This window comes from Triplophysa rosa, linkage group LG24 (genome assembly GCF_024868665.1).
Source record: "Triplophysa rosa linkage group LG24, Trosa_1v2, whole genome shotgun sequence".
Classification (NCBI taxonomy): Eukaryota; Metazoa; Chordata; class Actinopteri; order Cypriniformes; family Nemacheilidae; genus Triplophysa; species Triplophysa rosa.
Window position 1 is genome coordinate 8,890,131 of NC_079913.1, and position 24,427 is coordinate 8,914,557.

Here is a 24,427-nt window from a genome sequence, read left to right on the forward strand (position 1 = left end):
AGAAAAGAGGAAAGAGCAACAGCACATTTGCAACCTCCTTGACATGGACAGTATGCATTTTTAAGTGGATAACTTGCATGGATGTGGATTTCCTAGAATCTTATTAGGACAGAGCTCAAAAACAGAATTGGCAGGTAAGACTTAATTGTCAACTAATAGTTTCTCAGTGAAGAATCATAGTAGAAAATGTAAGAAAGGTGAATTTTTTTTGAATAGATGTGGGGTTTGTTTAATATCAATGTCGTTTGATGTCATAAAAAAACTGATTGAGACTAAGAAAGTTTTAGACAGGTACCACATTTTCCTTGTAAATAAGGGTAAATATTTGAATCGTGGACACTTTGTGCTCTCAGAACGCAGGATAAAGGTTTAATGGCCTTAATATAGTCCAAATGTGAGCGAGAGAGCTTTGCTGCAGACACAAGCTCCCTTATTCAAAGTGTGGCTTTGTGCTCCCCACCCACCCCACCGTCTTGAGTTGATCTCTGAAGAGTTTCTAATGTCAAAAGGCTCATTGATCTTAGTGGAAACCTGGGAGAGTGCCGGTCTATTGAACAGGGAGGTATTGAATGGGAGAAGGGCTCTTTTGGTCTGGTCGACCAGATTGTTCTGACACAGGCGACGCAAGAACCTTAAAGTATTTGTTTACTGTATTTGTTTACTGGACCGGCCATCATAGAAAAAGACAAAGGAAAATGAAAAAAAACTATGGTTTTGCCATTGGCACTACTAGGTTAAAAAGGTTCGTAATCAGGTTTTTGTCATTTTTTTGGAAATGATTTAAAAGTGTGGGTTTTTTTACTTAATGAGTACATTAACAAATGTTTTTATGTTTTAAGCTTAAATCTAACAAAATTATAATTCATAACAAAGCAAAACAATGAATTCACAATTGTTAAAAATATGAATATTTGTTCATGTAAAATGACGCTCAATATTAATGTTTTAAACCAGGTTCATTAAATCAGAACACATACTTCATCACGTAATGAACCATCTATTTAGCTAAAATCCAATGCAACATCTCACTTTTTCTTTTACAGAACCACAACAACACCCACACTTTTCAACTTTTATCAGACAAAAAGACATTCACCAGGGGACATGATGGATGTCTGCCACCATTTAAACGACTACCATGTGTCACGACCTATCTACTCAAACCGTGTTTTTGATGAGGTCCATCAGAGAAAAGACAGAGAGACCAGAAGCTTACAAGAAAGACTGAAGGGAACCTGTGGGTGAGTCTAAATAACAGCATCTAGTGTGAATTTTTATTCCTCCATTCTGACATACAATTAAACTGCTTCAGATGCAATGACAAGTGGGCCATTCAGAAGATTAAGGGGATTCTCCCGATACTGGATTGGCTCCCTAAATACCCGGTCAACCAGTGGTTACCCGGCGATCTCATGTCTGGGGTCACCACAGGTGTGGTATGCTGTTTACAAGGTAAGTTCCAGTGTGAACAACACCTCGCAGTGTTGCTATGGTGAAGTGGTGCTTTAAGGTTGTCATGGTTTTGGTGTGTGTTACAGGTGTGGCTTATGCATTGCTAGTTTCTGTGGCACCTGTTTACGGACTCTACTCGGCGTTCTTTCCTATTCTTACTTACTTTGTGTTGGGCACCTCGAGACACATCTCCGTGGGTACGTCCCCTGTTAGTGTGTTTAAAAAAGGACATTACATTTTTAAGTTTTAGTCTGCTGTGGGTTAATAACCACGAACAAAGGATTAAAATGTGACACTTAATGTCTTCACTTTAGGTCCATTTCCAGTCACCTGTTTGATGGTGGGCTCTGTAGTTTTGACCTTTGCCCCCGACGAGCACTTTCTGCGCCCAGCGAACGTGACGGGTGCGAACGAGACATTGATGGAGGTGGACGTGGAAGCAAGAGAGGCCCAGAGAATCACATTGGCTTGCACCATGACCGTACTGGTCGGATTATTCCAGGTAAAGCTGTAGGACACAGAACTAAACCAAGCATAAATCAGTTTCATTTAGGTTATTAAATTACTGTAATTTAATTATTACGCTACAGCACGTCAAAACTAAATCCAAATACACACATCTCTATTGTCTATAATAATACAGCTAGTGTGCCATAACTAAAATGTTATTCAATTCATTCCAGGTAGCCATGGGGCTGATGCAGGTGGGCTTTCTAGTACGGTATCTGTCAGACCCCCTGGTAGGGGGTTTCACTACTGCTGCAGCCATTCACGTCTTCATTTCCCAGATTAAAACCATCCTGTCTATTCCTACCCACAACCATAATGGCTTCTTCTCCATCGCTTATGTAAGGCTCTGACATTATTAGTATCATCACATCTTTCTTTAAATACAGAACTAAGTACAGCGGTCTTGTTTTGGCAAATTATTATTTCCTCATGTATAAATCTGAATAAGTGGCATCATACTGGAACAATGTATATTGGTGAGCTCAATCTATACATTTGATCTTCTTACTTTTGTTTTGAATCTAGACTCTCTGTGATGTGGGTAAGAACATTAACCAGACAAACATTGCAGACCTGGTTGCCGGATTAATGACAATCTTTATAGTTATGGCCGTGAAAGAGGTCAACACGAGATTTCAGCACAAGATCCAGGTGTCCATCCCTATAGAAGTCATTGTGGTATGGACTTCATTTTCTATAAAACTCAATTACAAACTCTGTTGTGGCTTTGAAACAACTGATTAGCTTTAAATATTAGTGTACTCCGTTTACCAGATGAACACTTAAAATTCAGTCAAAACAGAAAAAAAAAAAAAAATAGATTCTTGTCCAATCAAATACACTCAAGAATGATAATGTCCCTCCCCCAAGGCCACTTACAACAAGTATCGAGTTATGATTAATGACCGTCTCTGATGTAACTAAAGCCTATTGGAAAAATTCACAATGAAAACTGTGTTTAGTTTCATTGGGTCTCTAAGTAAGACCATATATGAGTTTTTCAAAAGCTGATTACCTTTCACTCTTCCCTTTTGACAGACAGTGATCGCTTCTGCAGTCTCTCATGTGATGGACCTGAACTCCCAGTATGGTGCCAGCATTGTGCACAGCCTCCCCAGGGGGTAAGATCACTTCCTGTGGCCTCTCCTGCATCCTGATAAGTGGACATTTAGTCTCTTTACAGTATTTCTACCGTTATTGTTCCTGGAAAGTTATTCAAAAGACGCCACTAGAGTGTAGCAGTTGTCTAGAACAAGGACACTGACAGATTGTTACAAAGTCTTGAGCAATAATAATATAAATAGAATTAATATGGAACAAATACTGCAACATTAGAAAACATCAAGTTTAAAATACAAAGTATATAAGAATTATCAGGACTTGTGTGTACTCTTGTAATCTTGACAAGGGCGGTTCATTGCCATTCAATTAAATATTTTATTTAAACAATATTTAATAAATATATTTTTAATATTTCAAATAAAACTTATGAGCGTTGCTACAATTTTTGTTATTTCATCATTTTGATGTATTAACTGTTAATCCAAAATAGTCCAAAAACAAGGAATGTCCAATTTTTTAACCGGTTGAATGTCTGTGTTCCACAGGTTTGCTCCGCCCCAGCCACCAAATCTAGCGCTTATTGGGAATATGTTGGGTTCGAGTTTTTCCACAGCGGTGGTTGGTTATGCAGTCGCAGTCTCTGTAGCAAAAGTCTATGCAGCAAAACATGACTACACAATTGATGGCAACCAGGTATGTGTCTTAGAGATTGTATGTATGCATCCGTCAGTACTTTTACAAAAACGTGCGTGTTATTTTCTGGGCAAATTAAGCAAGCGTGCTCAAGGGTGTGTGAAGTACTTTCTGAGATAGAATAAAGGTCAAACGAAGCCTCTCCCACAGATAAAGAAATGACTGTAATGTGAGGGAGAGACAGAAAGAGCTACTTGACCTTTCAAGGTCACTTTCACCTGCCAAGTCAAAGCAAATGTGAGAGTTTGCAACTAGTATAACGTCTAAACTAGCTAATGGCTGCATTATTACGCAAGTTTCCAGTTCCTCAACAACTTGATGGAGAAAACACACAAAACAAATAAACTAAATGAAGACAGAGATTTTGTACAGTTATTATTTGAATGGTGTCATTATCTATAACAATTTTCATAAAATTGTATTAACTGACAATAATAATGCCAAATAGTACCAGATAATATCATAAATAATACCAAAATTTAATAACGACCATTTTTGCAATAGAACAATAAATGTATTTTTTCATGTAATTAAATACTGTAGGGGGCGCACTGCATGTATATGAACAAAATAATACATATTAACCGAAAAACTGACATAAAAATGACCTGGGCCACGGTGACTGAAACTTCACTTTTACATCCACATCAGGAGCTGATAGCTTTTGGTGTCAGCAACATTTTTGGAGGATGTTTCTCGAGCTTTGTGGCCAGTACTGCCCTCTCACGGACCGCCATACAGGAGAGCACAGGGGGGAAGAGCCAGGTAAAATGCATACGCTGTCACTTTAACACTTTCGCATCTGTGTGTGTGTAAATATAACCTAGATTTACCTGCGTTCTGTTGATGCTTTTTTAGGTTGCTGGTATAATCTCGGCTTTAATGGTGATGATAGTGATCTTGGCTCTCGGGCCCTTTCTTCAGCCTCTGCAGAAGGTGTGGTAGAGAAACTGTGTGTGTTAATGTTTAGGCAGATAAAATAACTGAATAGTGCTTCTAAAAGAGAGGTCTTAATAGCTCAGGTGATGCTGATGTTTAATAGGGGCTTTATGGATCTTTGATATTGTTGTCTCACATTCGAAACAACTCAGAGATATTAATGTAGAGGAAAGGTCAATAAACCCTGAATTCTGTAGTGAGAAATGAATCAGATGTTAAACATGAAATATTACACGAATACTTCATTATTATATTAATATATTACTAAAGAGCGTCATACACACGTTATCTTTGTTATTAATAAATACAGTATCAGATTCTCTATCAGTGGCTAATGCAACACGTTAAGTCGAATACCAACAGGATAACAAGTCCTGTATTATAAACTTCTCCCACTATCAAAAAATACAACGCAGTCATTATTCATCATGTATCAAAGTACAGAGACTTATCGTGATGTTTTCTTTCTCTGTCCAACAGTCAGTGTTGGCTGGTATTGTTATAGCCAACCTGAAAGGAATGTTCATGCAGATGTCCGAGGTGCCTGTACTCTGGAAACAGAACAGGACAGACGGTGTAAGTGTAACAAAACAAACAAACAAAAAACATTATGAGATAAGTCTTGTGTCAGATATTTTAAAAAAAGCCATCAGATTGTGACAAACTGTCTTCAACATGCTGTAACATTGTTGCTTTCAGGCTGAAACCTCATTTTTTAAACACAGATTTTTGTCAGCATTCATGTAAATATTAAGCGATAAAAATTCTCGCTCTGCAGCTCATCTGGATAGCTACATGCCTGGCATGTATCGTATTGGGTTTAGATGTGGGTCTGCTGGCAGGCCTGGTATTTGAAATGGGCACAGTGGTGGTCCGAACACAGTTGTAAGTATCAGTGTCTTATCAGTATCAATTTTTGTATAAACACATTTTTGTTGCTGGTTATGCAATTAAAGCACTTCCTGTACATTTGAAGTATAAAGCAGACGATTGTTCACCTGAAGTTATTATGAAGCAGTCAAACAAGGCAATCAATGAAACGTGTTATTTTACTGTATTAATGGCACCATAAAATCACTTGATATGCGATGTGTAACAATCAATTATAATCTCTGTAAGATATAAAATAGGAAATGATTAAGCATGGAAATTGACTGGTGACTTTAAATGCCTCTTGTGTTATTAAAATCACATTTTCACTTATTTCATTCAGCCCGTCCTGTTCTACCCTTGGAAACATGCCAGACACTGATATCTACAAAAACATGAAAGACTACAAAAACGTAAGACGTTAATTCTGTGTTGTCAAGTATAATAATTTGCTACAATACACCCCCCCAAAAGGATTACTTTCAAACCAGCGTCAGCTCAAAACGGGGCAAACCAAACTGATGGGTTAAATTATCCTAGAAGATGTTTATTTTAGACCCAACAATGGGTTAAAACAACCCAGCATGGGTTAATCTATACCCCAACAGCTGGGTTTGTTCCGCTGGGTTGAAAATAACCCAGGAGTGCATGCTTCGTTAAAATATCTGATCTTGATTTATTTCCACTATTTATTCTTTTATTCCACCAATTTTATCTATTTTTTCAGATTACAGAAATACCTGGGATTAAGATTTTCAAATGCAACTCTCCCATTTACTTTGCAAACATTGATTATTTCAAAGAGAAATTAAGGGATGAGGTGGGTTTACTTTTCTTAAAAATAATTCAAATAACATGACATGAAGTCTGAAATGCTCAAATGTTGTGTATGTGTTTGTATATTGTTCACTATTAGTAAAGATTATATAACATAAAAAATATACTGATGATTTATAGTAAAAGTAACCATTTTAAATTAGTAATATTAATATATTGTCAGAATAAAACCTTGTATCTCCAGAAACTGCCACTTTTCTAGTAATGATTTATGAAAATACTGAAAAATCATGACAAATTAAGATTAGAGGATCTGCCAGACAGCGGTGATATGATATAGATATAATATATATGATATAGATATAATACATTCATATATAATATTAATTAGTTGAATGACTATGAAATAAATTCCCACAGGTGGGTTTTGATGCAGTACGAGTGTTCAAGAAAAGAAACAAAGCCTTGAAGAAGATTCACAAACTCATTAAAAAAGGAAAATTACAAGTTACAGAGGTGCTTCGTATACTCTATAAATTAGAAATATTTGCAATGCATTAGTGTATTTCTTCTTGGTAATATAATCAATGCTTTGACACATAGCATGAACTAAGACCACAATACAACGGTCCGCAGATCACTGACCTGACATGAATTTCTTCACAGGATGGTTTGGCCACTGTGGCCTCAATGGGAGTAGATAACAAAGCCTTTGAGAGAGAACAGGGTCCTGAGGCAGTAAATGAGACAGTACAGGCAGACGTGAAGGTCCAGGTAGACTGGACATCAGAGCTGCCGGTCAGTGTGACAGTACCAAAGGTCCATATCCACAGCCTGGTGCTGGATTTCTCTGCAGTCTCATTTCTGGATGTTGCATCTGCAAAGTCTCTAAAGCTGGTGAGCCTCTTGCTGTGTAATTTTAGTACTGTAAGAATAATGCATAGCCACAGTTAGACCATTCTGCTGCATTATATAACAAGAAAACAGTGAGTAGACATGCAAATACTATTCTAAGACACTACATTGTAATCTCATAACATGTCCACATTTGTAATTTAAATATATATATATATATTCAGGTAACCTAAAATACAGAAAAAGCATTTATAAGTGAGCTATTCTTAGTTTGACTCCCTGAAAAAGTGTAACACCCTGTGGTGCTATGAAAACATTTCTTAGACATACAGTAGCAAAACTGGCTCATCCAATGCAGCATGTTTGGGGGCGGGGCCAACCTGTTTGTCAAGATGGAGGAGGGGTTTAGAAAACCTATTTATAAATAATATTTTGTTTTTTGGTAATAGTAGTGGGACAAAAAGTACAGTTTTCACTTTTAAGAATAATTCAAATGAAGTTTCTAATGCACAAAAGTATGAATTAGCGTATTACATCAGTGTTGTGTAAAGCATGTTTCTTTTCGAATGGTCCTGTACACTGAGCGTTGTAATAAGCAGGCTATTTATCTCTCATCTTCATAGGTCATAAAAGAATTTATACGAATTGGTGTCAGCGTCTACATCGCAGGCTGTGACGGTAAGATCTGGTTGGGTCACACAACGCTGTAATAAACTGCACTCAGAACAAGTAAATAACCTCAAGGCTCCTCATGTCACAGGTGAGCTTGTCAGAAGAATGGAGGCCTTGTCCTTCTTCGATGAGGAGGTCACCAGAGATCTGCTCTTCGTCTCTGTCCATGATGCCATTATCTACATCCAACTCGAAACATCTAGTGGAAATGCAGATGATCTGTTAGCTGACAAGGTAAAAATTTGATTCCATCAATCGCCATTAAACTAAAATGTAAAGAAAACAACAAAATGCAAATGCAACAAAACCCTATTTTTATAACATTTACCCTATTTATGTAGATTTCAGATGACAAAGAACCACCTCTTTTCACTGATGATGAGGACCTGATTGAGACCTACGACAACCAGCACTTGGTGAGCTTCAATCATTTGTTATTTTATGCGTAATTCGTCTTATCAGATAGCAGATAACGTGAATAAACAAGTCATCAAACAATAATTTTTGTCCGGTTTTATCTCCAGGCTATTCATGGACTTTCAAACTGAGGATGGACTTGAATCACACTCTATCGTTTGACTGGACTCACTGGGAAACAAAGACAGCCTCCTCCGAGTCATCTTCCGATAGAGTCAACGGTGGTCTTACTGCACCTTTGTCCTGGGAAAATGTGAACTGTGAGCCAGAAAGATGCACTGAAAAGAAAGAAAGTGGTTTTGTTTATGTCTCTTCACATCTGAATTGAAACATTACAGGAAATGCAGCTTTTTTATTTACCAAGAAATATTGTTAGCATTTTATGGCCTCATTTTTGAGGCACTTTAGAATCATGCAGGAGATTGATCTTTTGATATCTAGACCTACAAATAGACAGTCTCCTTCCTTGCTCTACGCTCTCAGGGCCAGGAAGGAGATAGTGTGAAGTTTTAAGATGAATTTAGTGATGAAGGAAGTGACGCCACTGGTGAAACCTTGTAACCTTGTTTCCCACTAGAAATTTGGAAATAAATTATCTATGTTATGTGTTGTCGTGTTTCTGCATTTGTCATCAGTCTGCTGACACTGACTTAGATGGGATGTCACTGTGGTCAGAAACAAAAAAGGGCTGTTATCTAATTTTCTCTCATTATGACAAATAGTGTACTTAAACTGAGTGACTCAAGTAAGAGATACTGTAATGTACGTTAGCTCTGAAGGGATTTTTTAAGGATTGTTCACCCTAAAATAAATATTTTATCATCATTTATTCACCCTCATGCTGTTTAAAACCTGTAAGACCCTTTCTTCTGTGGAACACAAAAAAAAAAAATATGAGAAATGTCTCGGTGGTTTTGTGTCCATACAATAGAAGTCAATGGGGGCCAATGTAGTTGGCTACCAACATTCTTCAAAATATCTTCTTTTGTATTCTGTAGAAGAAAGTCACACAGGTTTGGAATGACATGAGGGAGTAAATAATGAAATCATTTTTATTTTTGGATGAACAATACCTTAATACCTAATAGATCAGAATTAAGTAACCGAAAATATAGAAAGTGTCATTACATTTAATGAAATGTGTAGAGCAGTAAAAATGGCTTTTATAAAACATAACGTATTTGTGGGGACATTTTGGAACATCTGTCATTCCCAATTATAGCCAAACATGTACACACATTTTAAAACATGACAGAACGAGACCTTGCTCTTAAGATGAAACGTTCAAACAATAAAGCTCTTGTTTAATTTTTGTTGACATTCCTGCGTTGCTCTATCTGGAGGTCTTTTGTGTACTTAACACATTTAGCAACAGTAACTGAGCGCATTAAACACACAAGAAAATGTGTGCCTTATTCATACACTCACCACTGACCTCTCACTGGGTGACTCTGGCTTTCTAAGGTAAGTTGTCTTGAGTCTTTTCTCGTCTAGGATGTTTAAATCCTCCAAAAGCTAAGATTAAAAGTGCACAGGGTTACCAAAACGTCGATTGTGTGATTGATTATAGCATCAGGGCAAGTACTTCATTGGCACCTTTTCAAAGAATATTAAAAAAAATTATTTGTTGATGGAAAATATGATGTAATATGTGGCATGGGACGGCTTGTCAATTTGGAAATTAAGAGTTAAGAGATCTGAAATTGCCGCTCTCTTTATTGTCACTGAGGTCATCAATAATTCCAGCCATAAGAGTTTATTTTAGATTTAATACTGTAGTTACCATTGACACCTTATCTATTTGTATGGCTCTAAGTGTAAAGTCTATGCTATAAAGCCAGACTTGAGCAATGGCAAATTGTATTTTAATATAAATGTACATATGAAAAATGATGAGGTCAATATTTTTTACATGAACATTTTCCCTTTTAAGTTAACCACAAAAAATGTAAAATTGGCCAGTCTATGTATCATATATATTAAATATCTTATAAAAATGATTTAATATTTTGTGACATATATGTCCAATGAACGACAAGTTAATTAGTAGTTTGTGTTATATGTAAATGCATTTAACATTATATAAATATTTAATTTAACACACTAAATATTTGGATGTTTACTTACTTTATTTAAGTATATAAAAGCTAGAACATAATCAGAAATATCAAGCGTTATATCTGATATAAAACGATCATCTTCTCCCACCTATTATTTGTGTTAGTGATTCTACATGAGCTCATATATACTGGGATTTCTGAGAAACCATTTACAATCTAACAGACGTATCTCAAAGCCCCATATCAAAGAGCTAGAGAAAACAGAAACATGAACTAATTTGATGATAAAAGCTGCAGGTTCAGATTTAAGAGAAGGTCTGGATTTACTCTTTCACAAATGAGATTTAAAGGACATGTTGACCAAATATCTTCTTGTGGAAAAAAAATGCAACTAATAAGAAAGAGGGCAATGTCTAAAACTGTAAAGTTAGACTACATGAAATAGCTCAAAGGCAATATAATATTAAAGGAACAGATGACCCAAAAATAAAAATTCTGTCATGAATTACTCAACCTTAAGTTGTTCTATATAAATGTGATTTGGTTGAACACAAAGAAAGATATTTGGAAAAATGTTAGCAAACTGAGATTTCTGTGGCACCACTGACTACCATTAAAATGTCAATGAACATTTTTTATTTATTTATTTTGTGTTTCATTTTTTTTCTACTATGGTCAATGGTGCCCCAGAAATCTCAGTTGCTAACATTCTTCCTAATATATCTCTTTGTGTTCAACCAAACAAATAAATACAGGTTTGGAACAAATTGAGAGCGGGCTATTCATTACAGAATTGTTTATTTTTGTGCGAACTATTCCTTTAATTTGTGTTTTTCAGTAAATGTAGTTTAAATGTATATAGTCATAAAAGCATAAATATATCTCTATATAAATATATTCACAGGTTTTTACTGTAATATTTAAATAATGTATGTTCTCACACAAACACACGCACATCGCAACTAAAGACGTTTCTGAATACAACTCATTCAAATGACAAGAATAGGAGGGTAATAAACAAAAATATTTTGAAATAATTTATGGAATCTAGGTAAGAATAAATGTCATCGTCACTCAAATAATGGTCATGTTTTTGGTTGGAAAGCCGGCCAGTAGAGAATTGCAGTAGTCCAGTCTTGATATGACCAGAGCTTGGACTAGTAGCTGAGAGGCATGCCCCGACAGGAACGGCCTGATTTTCCTGATATTGTAGAGCACATACCTGCAAGTTCGGGTGGTCGAACATCACCCCCAGGTTCCTTTTAGACTTGGTGGGTGTTATAGTTGAGGATCCGAGCTGAATGCTAAGGTGGTGTTCAATTGATGGGTGGGGAGTAACCAGGAGTTCTGTCTTGGAGAGGTTGAGTTGTAGGTGATGCTCTTTCATCCTAGAAGAGATGTCCAGAAGGCAGGCAGAGACACGGGCAGAGATGGTGGGGTCATCTGGTAGAAAAGAGAAATAAAGCTGCGTATCATCTGCATAAAAATGGAATGAGAACCCATGTGCCTTAATAATTGGACCCAGGGAGGTGGTCTATATAGAACAGAGGAGAGGAGCAAGTACTGATCCCTGAGGAACTCCAGTTGTCAGCTGATGAGATCTGGATGTCTCGTCTCTCCAGGTTACTGTACCTTAAAGATCTGCCTGTGAGATAAGAGTCAAACCAGTTGAGTGCAGTTCTAGGGATGTCCAGTTTGGAGAGAGTGGTTCACAGGTGGTTCACCTTGTCAAATGCAGCAGATAGATCAAGCAGAATAAGGACAGATGACAAGGATTTAGCCCTTGCCTGCCATAGGTTTTCGACGACAGACAGGAGAGCGGTCTCCGTAGAATGTCCTTTCTTAAAGCCAGATTGTTGACTGTCCAGAAAGTCGTGCTGTGAGAGATAGGCAGAGAATTGGTTAAATACTACCCTTTCGAGGGCCTTGGAAAGGAAGGAAATTGAGTGAGATTGGAAATAAGTTTGATGAATGAATTCTGATTAATTCTGAAAACTTTTCAAATGTGGGTGTAGACATTATTTACATCATTCACCATATGAGCCATAACAGAACGATTTCTGGTGAGATATCAGCAGAGTGCCTTAAACCCTTTTTACTATATTTACAATATACTGTATCATGATGTCTCATACCTTGAGAAATTAATGATCCGAGCAAATACTATGGTCCATACATCTGCAGTGCCAAAAGATTTGCCAACTGAAAACTGATGGGGTGATTGTTTATTGGAGAGAGGAAGCGAGTGATAGTGAGTGTGTGAGTATGGGTCTTCTGCCAGGTGTTTATCTGTAAGAACAATGGTCAGGGTTAAGATGAGATATATTGATAACTGTTAATTATTAAAGACATGATAAGTCCACCAATGGAATTTATAAATGGACAGTATGTACTGTGAAAGATATCAGATAGATTAACTCAAATTATTTGGCGATCGGGATCAACAGAGAGACTGGGAATTTTTTATTTATCAACACCTCAGGTAGGATTAGAACATTCAAACTACTGTATGTCTATCTTTCTATGCCCATCTTTTATGCATAAATCTTTTAACTTTTGAAAATAAAATAAAAAAGGTAAAAACAATCACGATCTAACAATGGACAATTTATAAATATACAAAACTAATTGTTTGTTCGTAATCAAGTAAAAAATGTACATTAACCAAAACATTAATATGTTAACATGTTAACTATTGTATTATATACTATACTTTTAACTACACAACATTATTACTATAATACAACATTGTGTAAATACATTACTTGCGCTCGGTTGGTCAGCTCAGACATTTAATGGCTTTGTTCGCTGAGCTTAGCAACCAGTCTGTCTACGGACGTTTCTGGTATTAAAGACAAAATCCATAAACAAAATTTAGAGTTACTCGCCAGCACCTGTTGTGTATTATTAAAATGTTTAAACATCTGCTAAGAAAACAGTTTATCCAGCACATATGCAAAGATGTGAAATCTCTAAGATAACAGATCTATATCTGCTGGTAGACAGACATGGATGCCATCAAACACTCATAGATTTGAAAGTGTACTCCCATACATGCATGAGGTTTACTCAAAGTGCATTTAAGTAAACACCTGATTGTCAGTATTAATAAGACATACTGTGTATTACAGTGTTGGAGCTGATATTGATAGATGAATGTTATTTGGATACTGTGTTCTCTCACCACACATAGATCAGAAGGATTTCTTACGGCAGCTGTATTGGAGCACAATGCTCCGACCCTCATCGCAGCAGTATGTGGTGACCAGACCCATGTACTCGGAGGACAGCTTTGAAGAAGAACATGCAAAAGTCTTTAGGAATCACAAGAACCTGCTGGATCATATCAAAGAGTACTTCACGTAAGCCTTTTTCACCTTTTAACATTTATTAAGAAGCAAAGATAATGCAAAACAATTTAAGTACAATGATCACTTTTGATAAACTAACAATTTTATTTGATATCTTGCTATAAAAACAATGTATTCTCTTCAACGGGTCAATTGTTTCTCTTATTAAAGTGCAATAAGATTAAAGGAGTAGTTCACCTTAAAAATGAAAATGATGTCATCATTTACATGCCCTCTTGTCATTTCAAACCTGTACGTCTTTCTTTCTTCCGCAGAACACAAAAGAAGATATTTTGAAGAATGTTGTTGACAGTCCCCCATTCATTTGCATTGGTAACATAGAAGTGAATGGGGGGCTGTGCTGTTCTGTTACCAACATTTTTCAAAATATCTTATTTTGTGTTCTGCAGAAGAAAGAAAGTCATGTGACAAGAGGGCATGTAAATGATGACATCATTTTCTTTTTTAATGTGAACTACTCCTTTAAGAGTAACTTAACTTTTTGCAGTTCTACACAAGTACTGTAAACGGAAACAGTTTGGGTTTATATGAACGTTTTGAAAAGTAACTACTGTAACATTTCTGAGCTATGAAAAAGCAAACTCTGGACATTAAAATTACTTCTTGGTTATATTTTCTTATTTTTCTTATTCATTTTTATATTATTTATACTACTTTTTTAGTTCATTAATGCGTAAGTTATATTAAAACTAGGATTTGGCAAAACATGCTCTTTTTCCTTTTGACCTAATTTGCTCTGTGAAAAAAAATAAAATGTGAAAAAGGAACAGGACCCCCAAATACAGAAATTCTGTCATAATTTACTCAACGTTAGTCATTAAATATTTCCAAACTAGTTTGGGATGACATGAGGAATGACCTGAAGTTAAAAGACTTGCCATAAAAATAACGTCATGGCCTTTGTATATGTTCTTGTTGTTTTTTAAGTTGTAATTCGAAACGTGCGAAGAACGCTGCCTTGTCCCTGCTACCTATCATCGGATGGATCAAGATCTACTCAATCAAAGAATGGCTGTTAAATGACATTGTGTCTGGCATCAGTACTGGACTGGTAGCTGTCCTCCAAGGTAACCCACAACCCGAGACATCTAACAATTGCAGTAGATGCAACATCCACCATTTAGTTTCTTAAGGGTATATTATACTACATAAGAGCAGAGAAAGCAATAATCAAATTGTTGGTTATACGATCCCCTTATTCTTAAAAAAAGATTTATGGTATTAAATGAAACACGACATGGCTTTGAGAATGTAAAAAAGATTTATTATAGAAGAAAAGTTTATCCTTAAACACATAAACTATGTGATATGACTAACGATATGTGATTAGTTGTCACCTTTGCAACATAACTTTGCTATGATAAAATGTGTCAAAATAAGTGAAAATGCACAACAAAGTGAGAGTTAAAAAATGGAGCACTCACTAAGCAAAGCATGTAGATTAAACAGTTGACCCACTAATTCAATGGTTTCTGCATTTTCGGGAATTTTATTTAAACTTTTTTTGCTTATCTCTCCTTCTTAAAAAAATCTCAGAATGACCGTTTAAGGGGGTCGCCACAAATCAGACCACTCTGATCATATGTAAATAGAGTATAACTGTATGTAACCACGGTAGCAACAGTTTGGATGTTAATGACTTTTTTTCATGATTTAAATTTTCCTTTAGGACTAGCCTACAGTTTACTTGCATCCATCTCTCCCTGGTATGGATTATATGCAGCGTTTTTTCCAGTCATCATTTATTTTTTCCTTGGCACCTCTCGACACATTTCTGTGGGTAAGTTGCATGTTTCATTTAGCAGGACCAATTAAAAGAAACTTATCGAAATAAACATACATGTCTGGAAAACTACATAGTAATTTTTTTTGGGGGGGGGGGCACTGTATCTTTAAGATAAATCACTACATGCAGTTGTGTAGTCAACTGTTTAACTGATCTTTAATGTGCATTATTTAATTGTCGGTCATGTTTATTGTGGCAGGCATACACCAATGTCAGGTGTTTTGGCAATTCCACAAATAAAATAACTCAAACATCTGAGGATTTTGTATTATTATGGTAATTAAATGTTGTTACTATACTTGTTTTCACCAGGAGCTTTCCCTGTGTTGAGTCTCATGGTGGGGGCAGTAGTGACCAGACTGGTGCCAGATGAAGGTCCACCAGTCAACATCACCGGCTTCGAGGGCCTGACAAAAGATGAACAGAGAGCAATAGTGTCTGCCTCGCTCACATTCCTAATGGGCTTATTCCAGGTGCACCAACCATAACCTAAGAATATTGTCTATAAAGGACTTTAATGATCCTTAAAGAGAGCTGTCCTTCAGTACATCTACAAGAGCTGGAGATCATTCAGATGTGTTGCGTTATTAAGATGACATCAATGCTTCTTTTTTGTAATTTCCTGTTTCCAGCTTGGCATGGGTCTGCTACAGGTGGGATTCATAGTCATGTATCTATCAGACACTTTGATATCAGGATTCACCACTGCAGCTGCTGTTCACATTCTGGTTTCTCAACTCAAGTTCATATTTGGGCTGAAGGTGCCAGGTTACAGTGGACCACTTGCCATTGTATACGTAAGTCATATCAAATACTGTATTTAAGAGGTGTTAAAAATCTGAATCTGCACTAAAAAGCTGGGATTCAAAACCATCTTTTTTATCAGACTTTTTATACTAATACTTAAAATTGTCCCAATTGTCCTACTCATACTTACAATTAACTGAACTGCCATCTAGATCCATTATCTTTGTTTTAACCCCAGACTCTCAAGAGCATATTTGGCCAGATCACCTCAACCAATATTCATGATCTGGTCACTGCGATTGTGGTGATGGTGATGGTGCTGGTGGTAAAAGAGATCAACGACAGATTTAAATCGAAGTTACCAGTGCCCATCCCTATCGAGGTGATAATGGTAAGTGAAATCCATCTATTACTGTACCACACAGTGATGTGGCATAATAAATGTGAATCATTTTCATAACATAATTCTTCTCAACAAATATTAATTTCCACTTGTACCGTCACCCATCAAGCACTGTGCGTGTTATTATTTGCTTAAGTCTTTGTCTGATTACCTTTCGTGATCAGTGTAAATATAACAGGTCACGTGACTCAGCAAAAATAAAAAATACAGTACTACATTTATGCCGTGCAGTTATTAAGTCATGTCGTCCACAGACCATCATAGCATGTGGAGTCTCCTACGCATTCAACTTCAAGGAAAACCATGCGGTGGATGTGGTGGGGACAATTCCAAACTCGTAAGCAGCAAGATCTACATAAAATTTCATAACACTACTATTAACACTAGTTTCATAATGCATGATTTTAGGACACCATGACAATGTGTGATCAGCACAGCTTGTCGCTGCGATGCGTTAATGGCGTTGCCATTTTAGGGAGGGCAGGACTGCCCTATAAACACATACAAATAAATGGGAGAGCTACAGGTTTTTTTTAAAGAAAAAAAACAGTTTTCACAATTCCTGTATGGGAAGCTACATGCACGTTCCAGAGAAAAATGTAGCATTCCTGTTCAACGTTAGTCATCAGTATTTGTGTTTGTTTTACTGAAAGCAAAAGGCTACACATCTGTCAATTTTATGAAGTTTTAAGTACACCAGCATACAGTTCAAAAATCGCCAAAATAATGATCTTTTAGGGTCTGTTATAAACAATACAGGCTTTGGAGAGTTCATATGCTATAAATCACAAAACTGACAGAACAGTCAAAGTGGCAAAAAATAAATATGTTTCCATCTGTTTAAGGTTCGAGCCCCCAATGGCTCCCAACCTGCAGGTTTTCCAGATGACGGCGATGGACGCTTTCCCAATGGCTATTGTGGGATTTGCTGTGGCCTATGCAGTGGCTAAAGTCTATTCTGATAAACACGACTACCTCATTGATGGAAATCAAGTTAGTTCCACATACAATCATATCATTTAATCAACATAACTTACATTTTAAAAGACAATCAGTAGGTGCATAAATGTTCCTTGAAATACAAAGATCATGGGTTTGATTCCAAGGAACACAAAAATTGCAAAAGATTTGTTTGTTGAATACACTGTACTGTCTCTTTGAATAAAAGCATCTGCTAAATACATAATTATGTAATGATGTACGTGTTTCTCACAGGAACTCATTGCCTTTGGGGCAAGCAACATCTTTGGAGGTGCCTTCAAGTCTCTGGCAGCCAGCACAGCTCTCTCTAGAAGTTCAGTTCAAGAAAGCACAGGAGGAAAAACACAGGTAAACATCTCCATGGATCACACACGCTGCTGTAAATCTGTTTACAAGCAACATTCACTGGCTCTAACACAAAAGATGACTTTGCATCTGTGGCATCTAAGTTAGGGAGTTTGTTTTCCAGCCACAGAGAAACATTTACCTCTAGTGGTCACAATGAGTTAAAAGGTTGATCTAAATAACAATGGCATACATATTTTTTTATATAAATATAAAATTCACATGTAAAAACGATTTTAACCTGTTCGTCAGTTTTTAAAAACAAAAAACTCTTGTTGACAGTTATCGGCTTACAATACAACTCATGCTTTAGGGGCATTTCTGTTAACAGGTTTTGTTTGTTTTTACAAAGACAAAAGGTTAATTGAAATGTGAGTCAAAATAATTGTTTTAACTAAACAATCGTAATAAAATATATAAATATAACATAATAATATTGTTACATGTTATTCATATTATTTATATTTAATACATATAGTTTTAATTGCTTATACTGGTATTTAGCTTAACTTACTGTATATTTACCACTGAATATGTCTAGAACAAGTGTCAAAAATATTTTTGTCACAGAAAATGACATGACAACAACTATTTGTTTATGTTGCAGATAGCTGGTTTTCTCTCTGCCATTATTGTGCTGATAGTAACATTAGGGATAGGGTTCTTGTTGGAACCCCTACCAAAGGTTGGGCTTCAAAACAAATTCAAAACATTACTTTAAAACATACTGGCCGTTGTCTGGTGCTAAGCAGTTGTCTGGTATTGTGTGTCACAGTCAGTGCTGGGAGCTGTGGTAATTGTGAACCTGAAGGGAATGTTGATGCAAGTGGTTGAGGTCCCATACCTGTGGAAGAAGGATCGACCCGACTGTGTAGGAGCCATTGACTCTCTCTCTCTCTCTTTCTCTCTCTCTCTCTCTCTCTCTCTCTCTGTCTGTCTCTCTCTCTCTCTCTCTCTCTCTCTCTCTCTCTCTCTCTCTGTCTCTCTCTCTCTCTCTCTGAAAACAGGGGAATGATTTTACTTTGAAATCCTAAATAGACAAACAAAATAGTTTCAATTTCTGAAGTTACTAAGGTAGAATGATGAATTGAATTCTTGTATTTGTCATAGACAACAATATTCCCAAAAATGACTAAGTGGCAAATCCAGTACTTACTGCGCGTTTAATGTTCTTCAGATTGTTTGGGTGGGTACGTGTTTGGCTTCTATAATACTGGGGCTTGACTTGGGTCTTGCTGTAGGACTTGGAGTGGAGCTGCTCACGGTGGTCTTCAGGGTTCAGTTGTAAGTATGAGGTGATCCAATTACCTGGATTTCAGTAACCGGGACAGAAGAGAAGACAGAATATGTACTATTTGATTTGACATTATTTGATATTCCAAAAATAAATATGAACAGACAAAAACATAAGTGACAGACAAAAATCTACCGTCTAGCAGCAATGTTCTTTTTTTGTAAAAAATGTATTTTTTAACTTTATTTAAGAAGCTGACTTGTAGTGAGGTTTATAATAATATAAACAAAATAATATAAACAAAATAAATAAATAAACAACTCGTACTCAGTCAAAATAATAACATCGTACTCAGATACTTAAAAAATAAATGTGTCTTGTTGGATTCCTAGATAAAACAAATAAAAGAAAAAAAAACAGTAATTTGCATGTTTAAAGATCTTGATTTTCAACCTTTTTCTGATCTTTAGCCCACGCTGCAGTATCCTAGCTAATGTCAAAGGGACGGATATCTACAGAGATCGCAAAGACTATGTCAGCGTAAGTCTGCCAAAGATATGGCAACATAATCATTCCATAATATTATCTGAATGATTCATAACTTGATGTGTCAATGTTCATAATACAAGATATGGACAATTTACAGTGTATCTACAGTGTAGAGAATGAATGGATTCTCTGATTTTTTCATAGATCTATGAACCAGAGGGAGTAAAGATTTTCAGGATTCCATCTCCCATTTTCTTTGCCAATATTGACTTTTTCAGAGACAAACTGAACGATGCTGTAAGTGCAGTAGTTTCAGTGTAATGACCTCGGGCTTGACTACCATCATGTGTTATTTCTAGACCTGATTACAGTACAGTATATACTGTTTAAACATAACAGTCAAAGATAGCTTTGTGTGCATTAACACCTGACATTAACACCTGATGCTGAAGTAGCTAAACTGATACAAGTATCTGAAATCTGAAATATACAGAATGCTGTGGCCATATAACCATGACATTTACTGTATTACAGGTGGGCTTTAATCCATTGAGAATACTAAGGAAGAGAAACAAGGCTGTGAGGAAGATTAAGAAACTGATAAAGAAAGGGGAGCTGATTTTAACATCCGTAGGTCTCGGCAATTTAACATTACATTTTTTCCTTAAGTCATTTAGCAGACGCTTTTATCCAAAGCGACTTACAAATGAGGTAAACAATGGAAGCATTTTAAATATGATTACAATGAACTGAGTGATTGTTTAATGTTACGCAATGTGGTCATAAATACGTTTTAATCTCAGATAGCCTATCTACAGTACAGTACATGATATTCAAGTCAGCTTTGATATTGATTGGCTACAGAAAGGACTACAGGCCACATGCTCAATGCCCATTGAAGAATCAGATGATGAAAGCAACATGGAGGATCTGGATCAGCCCACGGACTATTCTGATCTTCCCATTCAGGTGAACTGGAACACAGAACTTCCTGCCAACATCCGGGTACCTCCCGTGAACATCCACAGTTTGGTCCTGGACTTTACTGCGGTCTCATTTCTGGATACATCTGCACTCAAAGGTCTTAAAACGGTACGGCACTATAGCGTTTAAAATGAGCCCTACTTTACTTTAAAAGCAAAATCCTGTATTTTTATTTAATTTGTCAGTTACAAACAGTTTCACACTATGTTTTACATGTCAGTTTTTAGAGCTTTAGAAGTGCAATGAACATCTTGTTTTCCTGTTCACTGTTTACAGGCCTTAAAGGAATTTATACGCATCAATGTTGACGTTTATATTGTCGGCTGTGATCGTAAGTTGACATTACGTTCCCTTCCGATTCGAATCTGCACGTTTTTCGGATAAACTATTTGTAGCATGTTTTACATTGTTTTTGTTCTCTTTATTTACAGTATTACAGCTATTATAAAGCACAATAATATAATAAAACTGCATGTAATAATAAACTGCGCTGTATCTCTCTATGTTGTTTGTAGCATACATCATAGAGAAGCTGAGGAAATGTAAATTCTTCGATGATGAAATAAAGACGTCCATCTTTTTTTTGACCATTCATGATGCAACGCTCTGCATTCATGAGTCCCATCCACCAATAACTGTGAGCGGAAAGGTAAATAAAGACAATACAATTAACACAAAAGACTAATTGCATTTATTACATTTATCACAAGTAGAGTGCCTAATTCATATTCATGAAAACAGGTTTGCGGAAACAACGGTTACGTAAATGGCAGCAACAAAAAGTCTAACATTTTAGGAATCCAATATATTGAGGTGACTCGATAAACACACAAGTTTAAATGTGTGAACAGCAAGGAAACATTAAATATTCTCTTTTATCATTTAAGATCATTCTGATTTCAAGTTCTGCTTTTCTTCTTCAGGATAGCACAGTGGAGGTTGAAGCAGATGCTAAACCAGAAACACGGTTGTAGAGAGAACTCAACCCATGCAGTCCACCCCATCATCAGTCCACGTTCACAATCAACAGTCCACGTTCACAATACAAATGAATGTACATAAACATTAACTTATTTTTTTGATTTTGTGTAGTGTATTATACGCAAAATGAATGATTAAATGTGTTATTGTTAGATTTCAGGTAAACTAAGAACTCTCAGTTCCCTGTCATTGGCTTTCGTACACGTGACTTCTTTTTCGTCTTAAAAGTATGTATTTTATTGTGTTCTGTTTTTATCCTACAATAAAAAAATAAACATTTTCTAAAAAATACGTTGTCCCCCAACTCAAGTTACTTCCCCATGTTGTTACACGTGCAGATGTAATTCTTTTACTTTTACCATAGAGCACTGCATGTAATAAATCTACTTCCTGGCTGTAAACAAATAATTAGATGTACGAGAAAGCCAATGCTTGAGGAAATGAAGGTGGAGAGAAGTGTGTAAAATAAATGGTATAAATGGGGAGAAAAATGGCACTATTTCTTGAGAACTGGGCAGAAAGGCCTTCAGAATATAGAATGGATGTGTAACATAATACAGACAACAACAACAACAAAAAACATAAACATACAGATTTGGTTAGACCTAGATATTTCAGAGGCAGTTTAGGATTCAGTTTATCAGGAATTGTCCAGTAACAACATTTCCATCAAACAAAGAAATATTGATCCAGGAATGTTTTACTATATACACAATGATACTGTATAAAACAAAATGGTCCACCGTCTGTTGTGCTTGTTGGACCAACATCAATTATTCAGTCACTTTGGCAAAAAGGAAGTATTTTTCTTTCTACCAAGCCTGCAAATAAGGAAGAATGACTCCAAAATTGTGGTGAAAACTATCAATGATTAAAAGTTTGCCATTGACTCTCATATTCACTGTCGTAAAACAAATGGCATATCAAACAAAACAGACTATATATAACGCTCCATTCTGTGTTTGTCATCATCATACATATGAAAATCGTTGAGGTTTGTGTTGGGATTAAAATTTTCTGGTTTTAACGGACCACTTTCCATTGTATAGGCGAGTATGAAGTAAAGGAACATGCATTAAATAGCTTTATATGGTCAAACATTTAAAATATTTGGTCTTTGGTTTTAGACATGGGTGGAAGTTTTTACTCGAATCACTAACACAATGTGGCAGATCTGGTGACATCTATTGTGATCATGGCAGTGGTGCTTATTGTGAAGGAGATCAATGACAGATTCAAGTCAAACCTATCAGTGCTGATCCCTAGAAGTTATCGTAGTGGGTGTAAATACATGAGAACATTTGGGTAAAATCTCCTTAATTAAATCTAACCAGTTCATGCAAATCTACCTAACAGACTGTTATAGCCTGATAAGTCTCTTATGGATTCGATTTCAAAGAGAGATTTGATGTGGTTGTGGAGATGATGACTGGGTGAGAATCTTTACAGAAAACTAATCTATTATCTAGAACTGGAGACTGTTCCAAACAATGCATCAGCTTCTATACATTTTATGCTTTATAAGTATCTAGAGATCGTTTATCAAAAAATACAAAATTGTATCATTATTTATTCAGCTTCATGTTATTCAAAACCTCTATATTACTTTTTCTTCTGTGGAACACAAAAGAAGATATTTTGAAAAATGTCTCAGTGGTTTTGTGCCCATACAATGGAAATCAATGGGATCCAATGTTGTTTGGTTACCAACGTTTTTCAAAATATCTTCTTTTGTGTTCTGCAGAAAAAAAGAAAGTCATACAGGTTTGAGGTTTGTAATGACATAAGGGTGATTAAATGACGAAACCATTTTCATTTTTGCATGAATCATCATCCCTTTATACTTAGTTCCAAACACAAATCAACACTGCATAACATCTCTCTACTGATGTTAGATATGAATCTACAGTTTTGCCAAATCTGGAAGTCATGGAGCAAACTGCAGTATAGAGGCCTTCCCTATGGCTAGTAGGAGCCTATATTCCCTATAGCCAGTAGCTATCTACTCTGTCAAACACAACTACCTCATTGATGGAAACCAGGTTAGTTTGAAGCCTTTGATGCAAAACTAAATGGTTTTGTAAAATGGACAGTTATATATATAGTCATTTTTATGTAGGAGCTCATCGCCAATCTACTGCTAAAATATACAGTAGCACACATTCATTATTGATTATTGCTAATAAATAATGGCTTCTCACAAACTAAAATGTTGTTTGGTAAACTATGTGGACAGATTGATAAACACTCGGCGAAGTAAATGATATGTACTTTATATAACAAAACAGCACTTTGGTAATTGAATTTAGTCAATAGGATATTTCTTTTTAGCTTTTAGGTTGAGAAGCAATTAATGAAAACAATGCATACCTTCTGAAAACATGGTCATCGTAGCCACGTGAGACGACTCTACTTGTACAGGTGATTTTAGTTAGTGGAGAAGGCATTACTTTCATGAACATTGGGCACAAAGTGTTTCAGGTAACGTTATTTTTATGTACTTCAGCAGACGGTTTTTATTGTTTTCATGAAAACCCGACGCTCGAGGCTCAGAACGTCTTTCCACGTTCTTCGATGGAACCGTGACGCAGGTCCTTCGTAGACCAATGAAAGATTGCGTTGTATGCGTCCCCGTAGCAGGATTTAAATATGAACTTTGCGGAATGAGAATTTTAACGATCGATTTATTTTTGTTTATCTGGTAAGCTGCTGTTACAAATTCAACCGATTTGTTCCTGTGGAGTTTTTGATAACTTACGTTAGATCTAAACGTAACATTCAGACCTATGCTGCGTTCCC

The 24,427-nt window shown here is 36.1% G+C and overlaps 2 protein-coding genes across 2 annotated transcripts; both read left to right on the forward strand.

Annotated features, from left to right (window-relative positions):
* Nucleotides 1-1,104: 1,104 nt before the first annotated feature.
* slc26a4 (solute carrier family 26 member 4) lies at nucleotides 1,105-8,443 on the forward strand. The gene is made up of 20 exons (XM_057323457.1): nucleotides 1,105-1,241; nucleotides 1,313-1,452; nucleotides 1,539-1,649; nucleotides 1,767-1,954; nucleotides 2,136-2,300; nucleotides 2,488-2,640; nucleotides 3,001-3,083; nucleotides 3,570-3,717; nucleotides 4,369-4,482; nucleotides 4,576-4,653; nucleotides 5,137-5,232; nucleotides 5,435-5,541; nucleotides 5,870-5,939; nucleotides 6,254-6,346; nucleotides 6,724-6,819; nucleotides 6,970-7,200; nucleotides 7,782-7,836; nucleotides 7,919-8,064; nucleotides 8,172-8,246; nucleotides 8,355-8,443. Exons 1-20 carry the CDS (start codon nucleotides 1,105-1,107, stop codon nucleotides 8,376-8,378), a joined length of 2,310 nt encoding a protein of 769 aa, XP_057179440.1. The 3' UTR covers nucleotides 8,379-8,443.
* Nucleotides 8,444-13,538: 5,095 nt separating this feature from the next.
* On the forward strand, nucleotides 13,539-21,621 carry LOC130547494 (chloride anion exchanger-like). Its single transcript, XM_057323458.1, has 20 exons — nucleotides 13,539-13,669; nucleotides 14,606-14,745; nucleotides 15,348-15,458; nucleotides 15,777-15,937; nucleotides 16,097-16,261; nucleotides 16,450-16,602; nucleotides 16,869-16,951; nucleotides 17,460-17,607; nucleotides 17,830-17,943; nucleotides 18,548-18,625; nucleotides 18,716-18,811; nucleotides 19,118-19,224; nucleotides 19,645-19,714; nucleotides 19,868-19,960; nucleotides 20,198-20,293; nucleotides 20,528-20,755; nucleotides 20,924-20,978; nucleotides 21,163-21,296; nucleotides 21,389-21,460; nucleotides 21,571-21,621. Exons 1-20 carry the CDS (start codon nucleotides 13,539-13,541, stop codon nucleotides 21,619-21,621), a joined length of 2,286 nt encoding a protein of 761 aa, XP_057179441.1.
* The last annotated feature ends 2,806 nt before the right edge of the window (nucleotides 21,622-24,427 follow it).

Excerpts from the sequence above, each read along its gene's own strand:
- LOC130547494 (XM_057323458.1), top strand. The coding sequence starts at position 13,539 with ATGCTCCGACCCTCATCGCAGCAGTATGTGGTGACCAGACCCATGTAC. Across the intron at positions 16,262-16,449 it reads GACCACTTGCCATTGTATAC|ACTCTCAAGAGCATATTTGG; the intron begins GTAAGTCATATC and ends TTTTAACCCCAG. Across the intron at positions 16,603-16,868 it reads TCCCTATCGAGGTGATAATG|ACCATCATAGCATGTGGAGT; the intron begins GTAAGTGAAATC and ends TGTCGTCCACAG.
- slc26a4 (XM_057323457.1), top strand. The coding sequence starts at position 1,105 with ATGATGGATGTCTGCCACCATTTAAACGACTACCATGTGTCACGACCT. Across the intron at positions 3,084-3,569 it reads GTGCACAGCCTCCCCAGGGG|GTTTGCTCCGCCCCAGCCAC; the intron begins GTAAGATCACTT and ends TGTGTTCCACAG. Across the intron at positions 6,820-6,969 it reads GAAAATTACAAGTTACAGAG|GATGGTTTGGCCACTGTGGC; the intron begins GTGCTTCGTATA and ends ATTTCTTCACAG.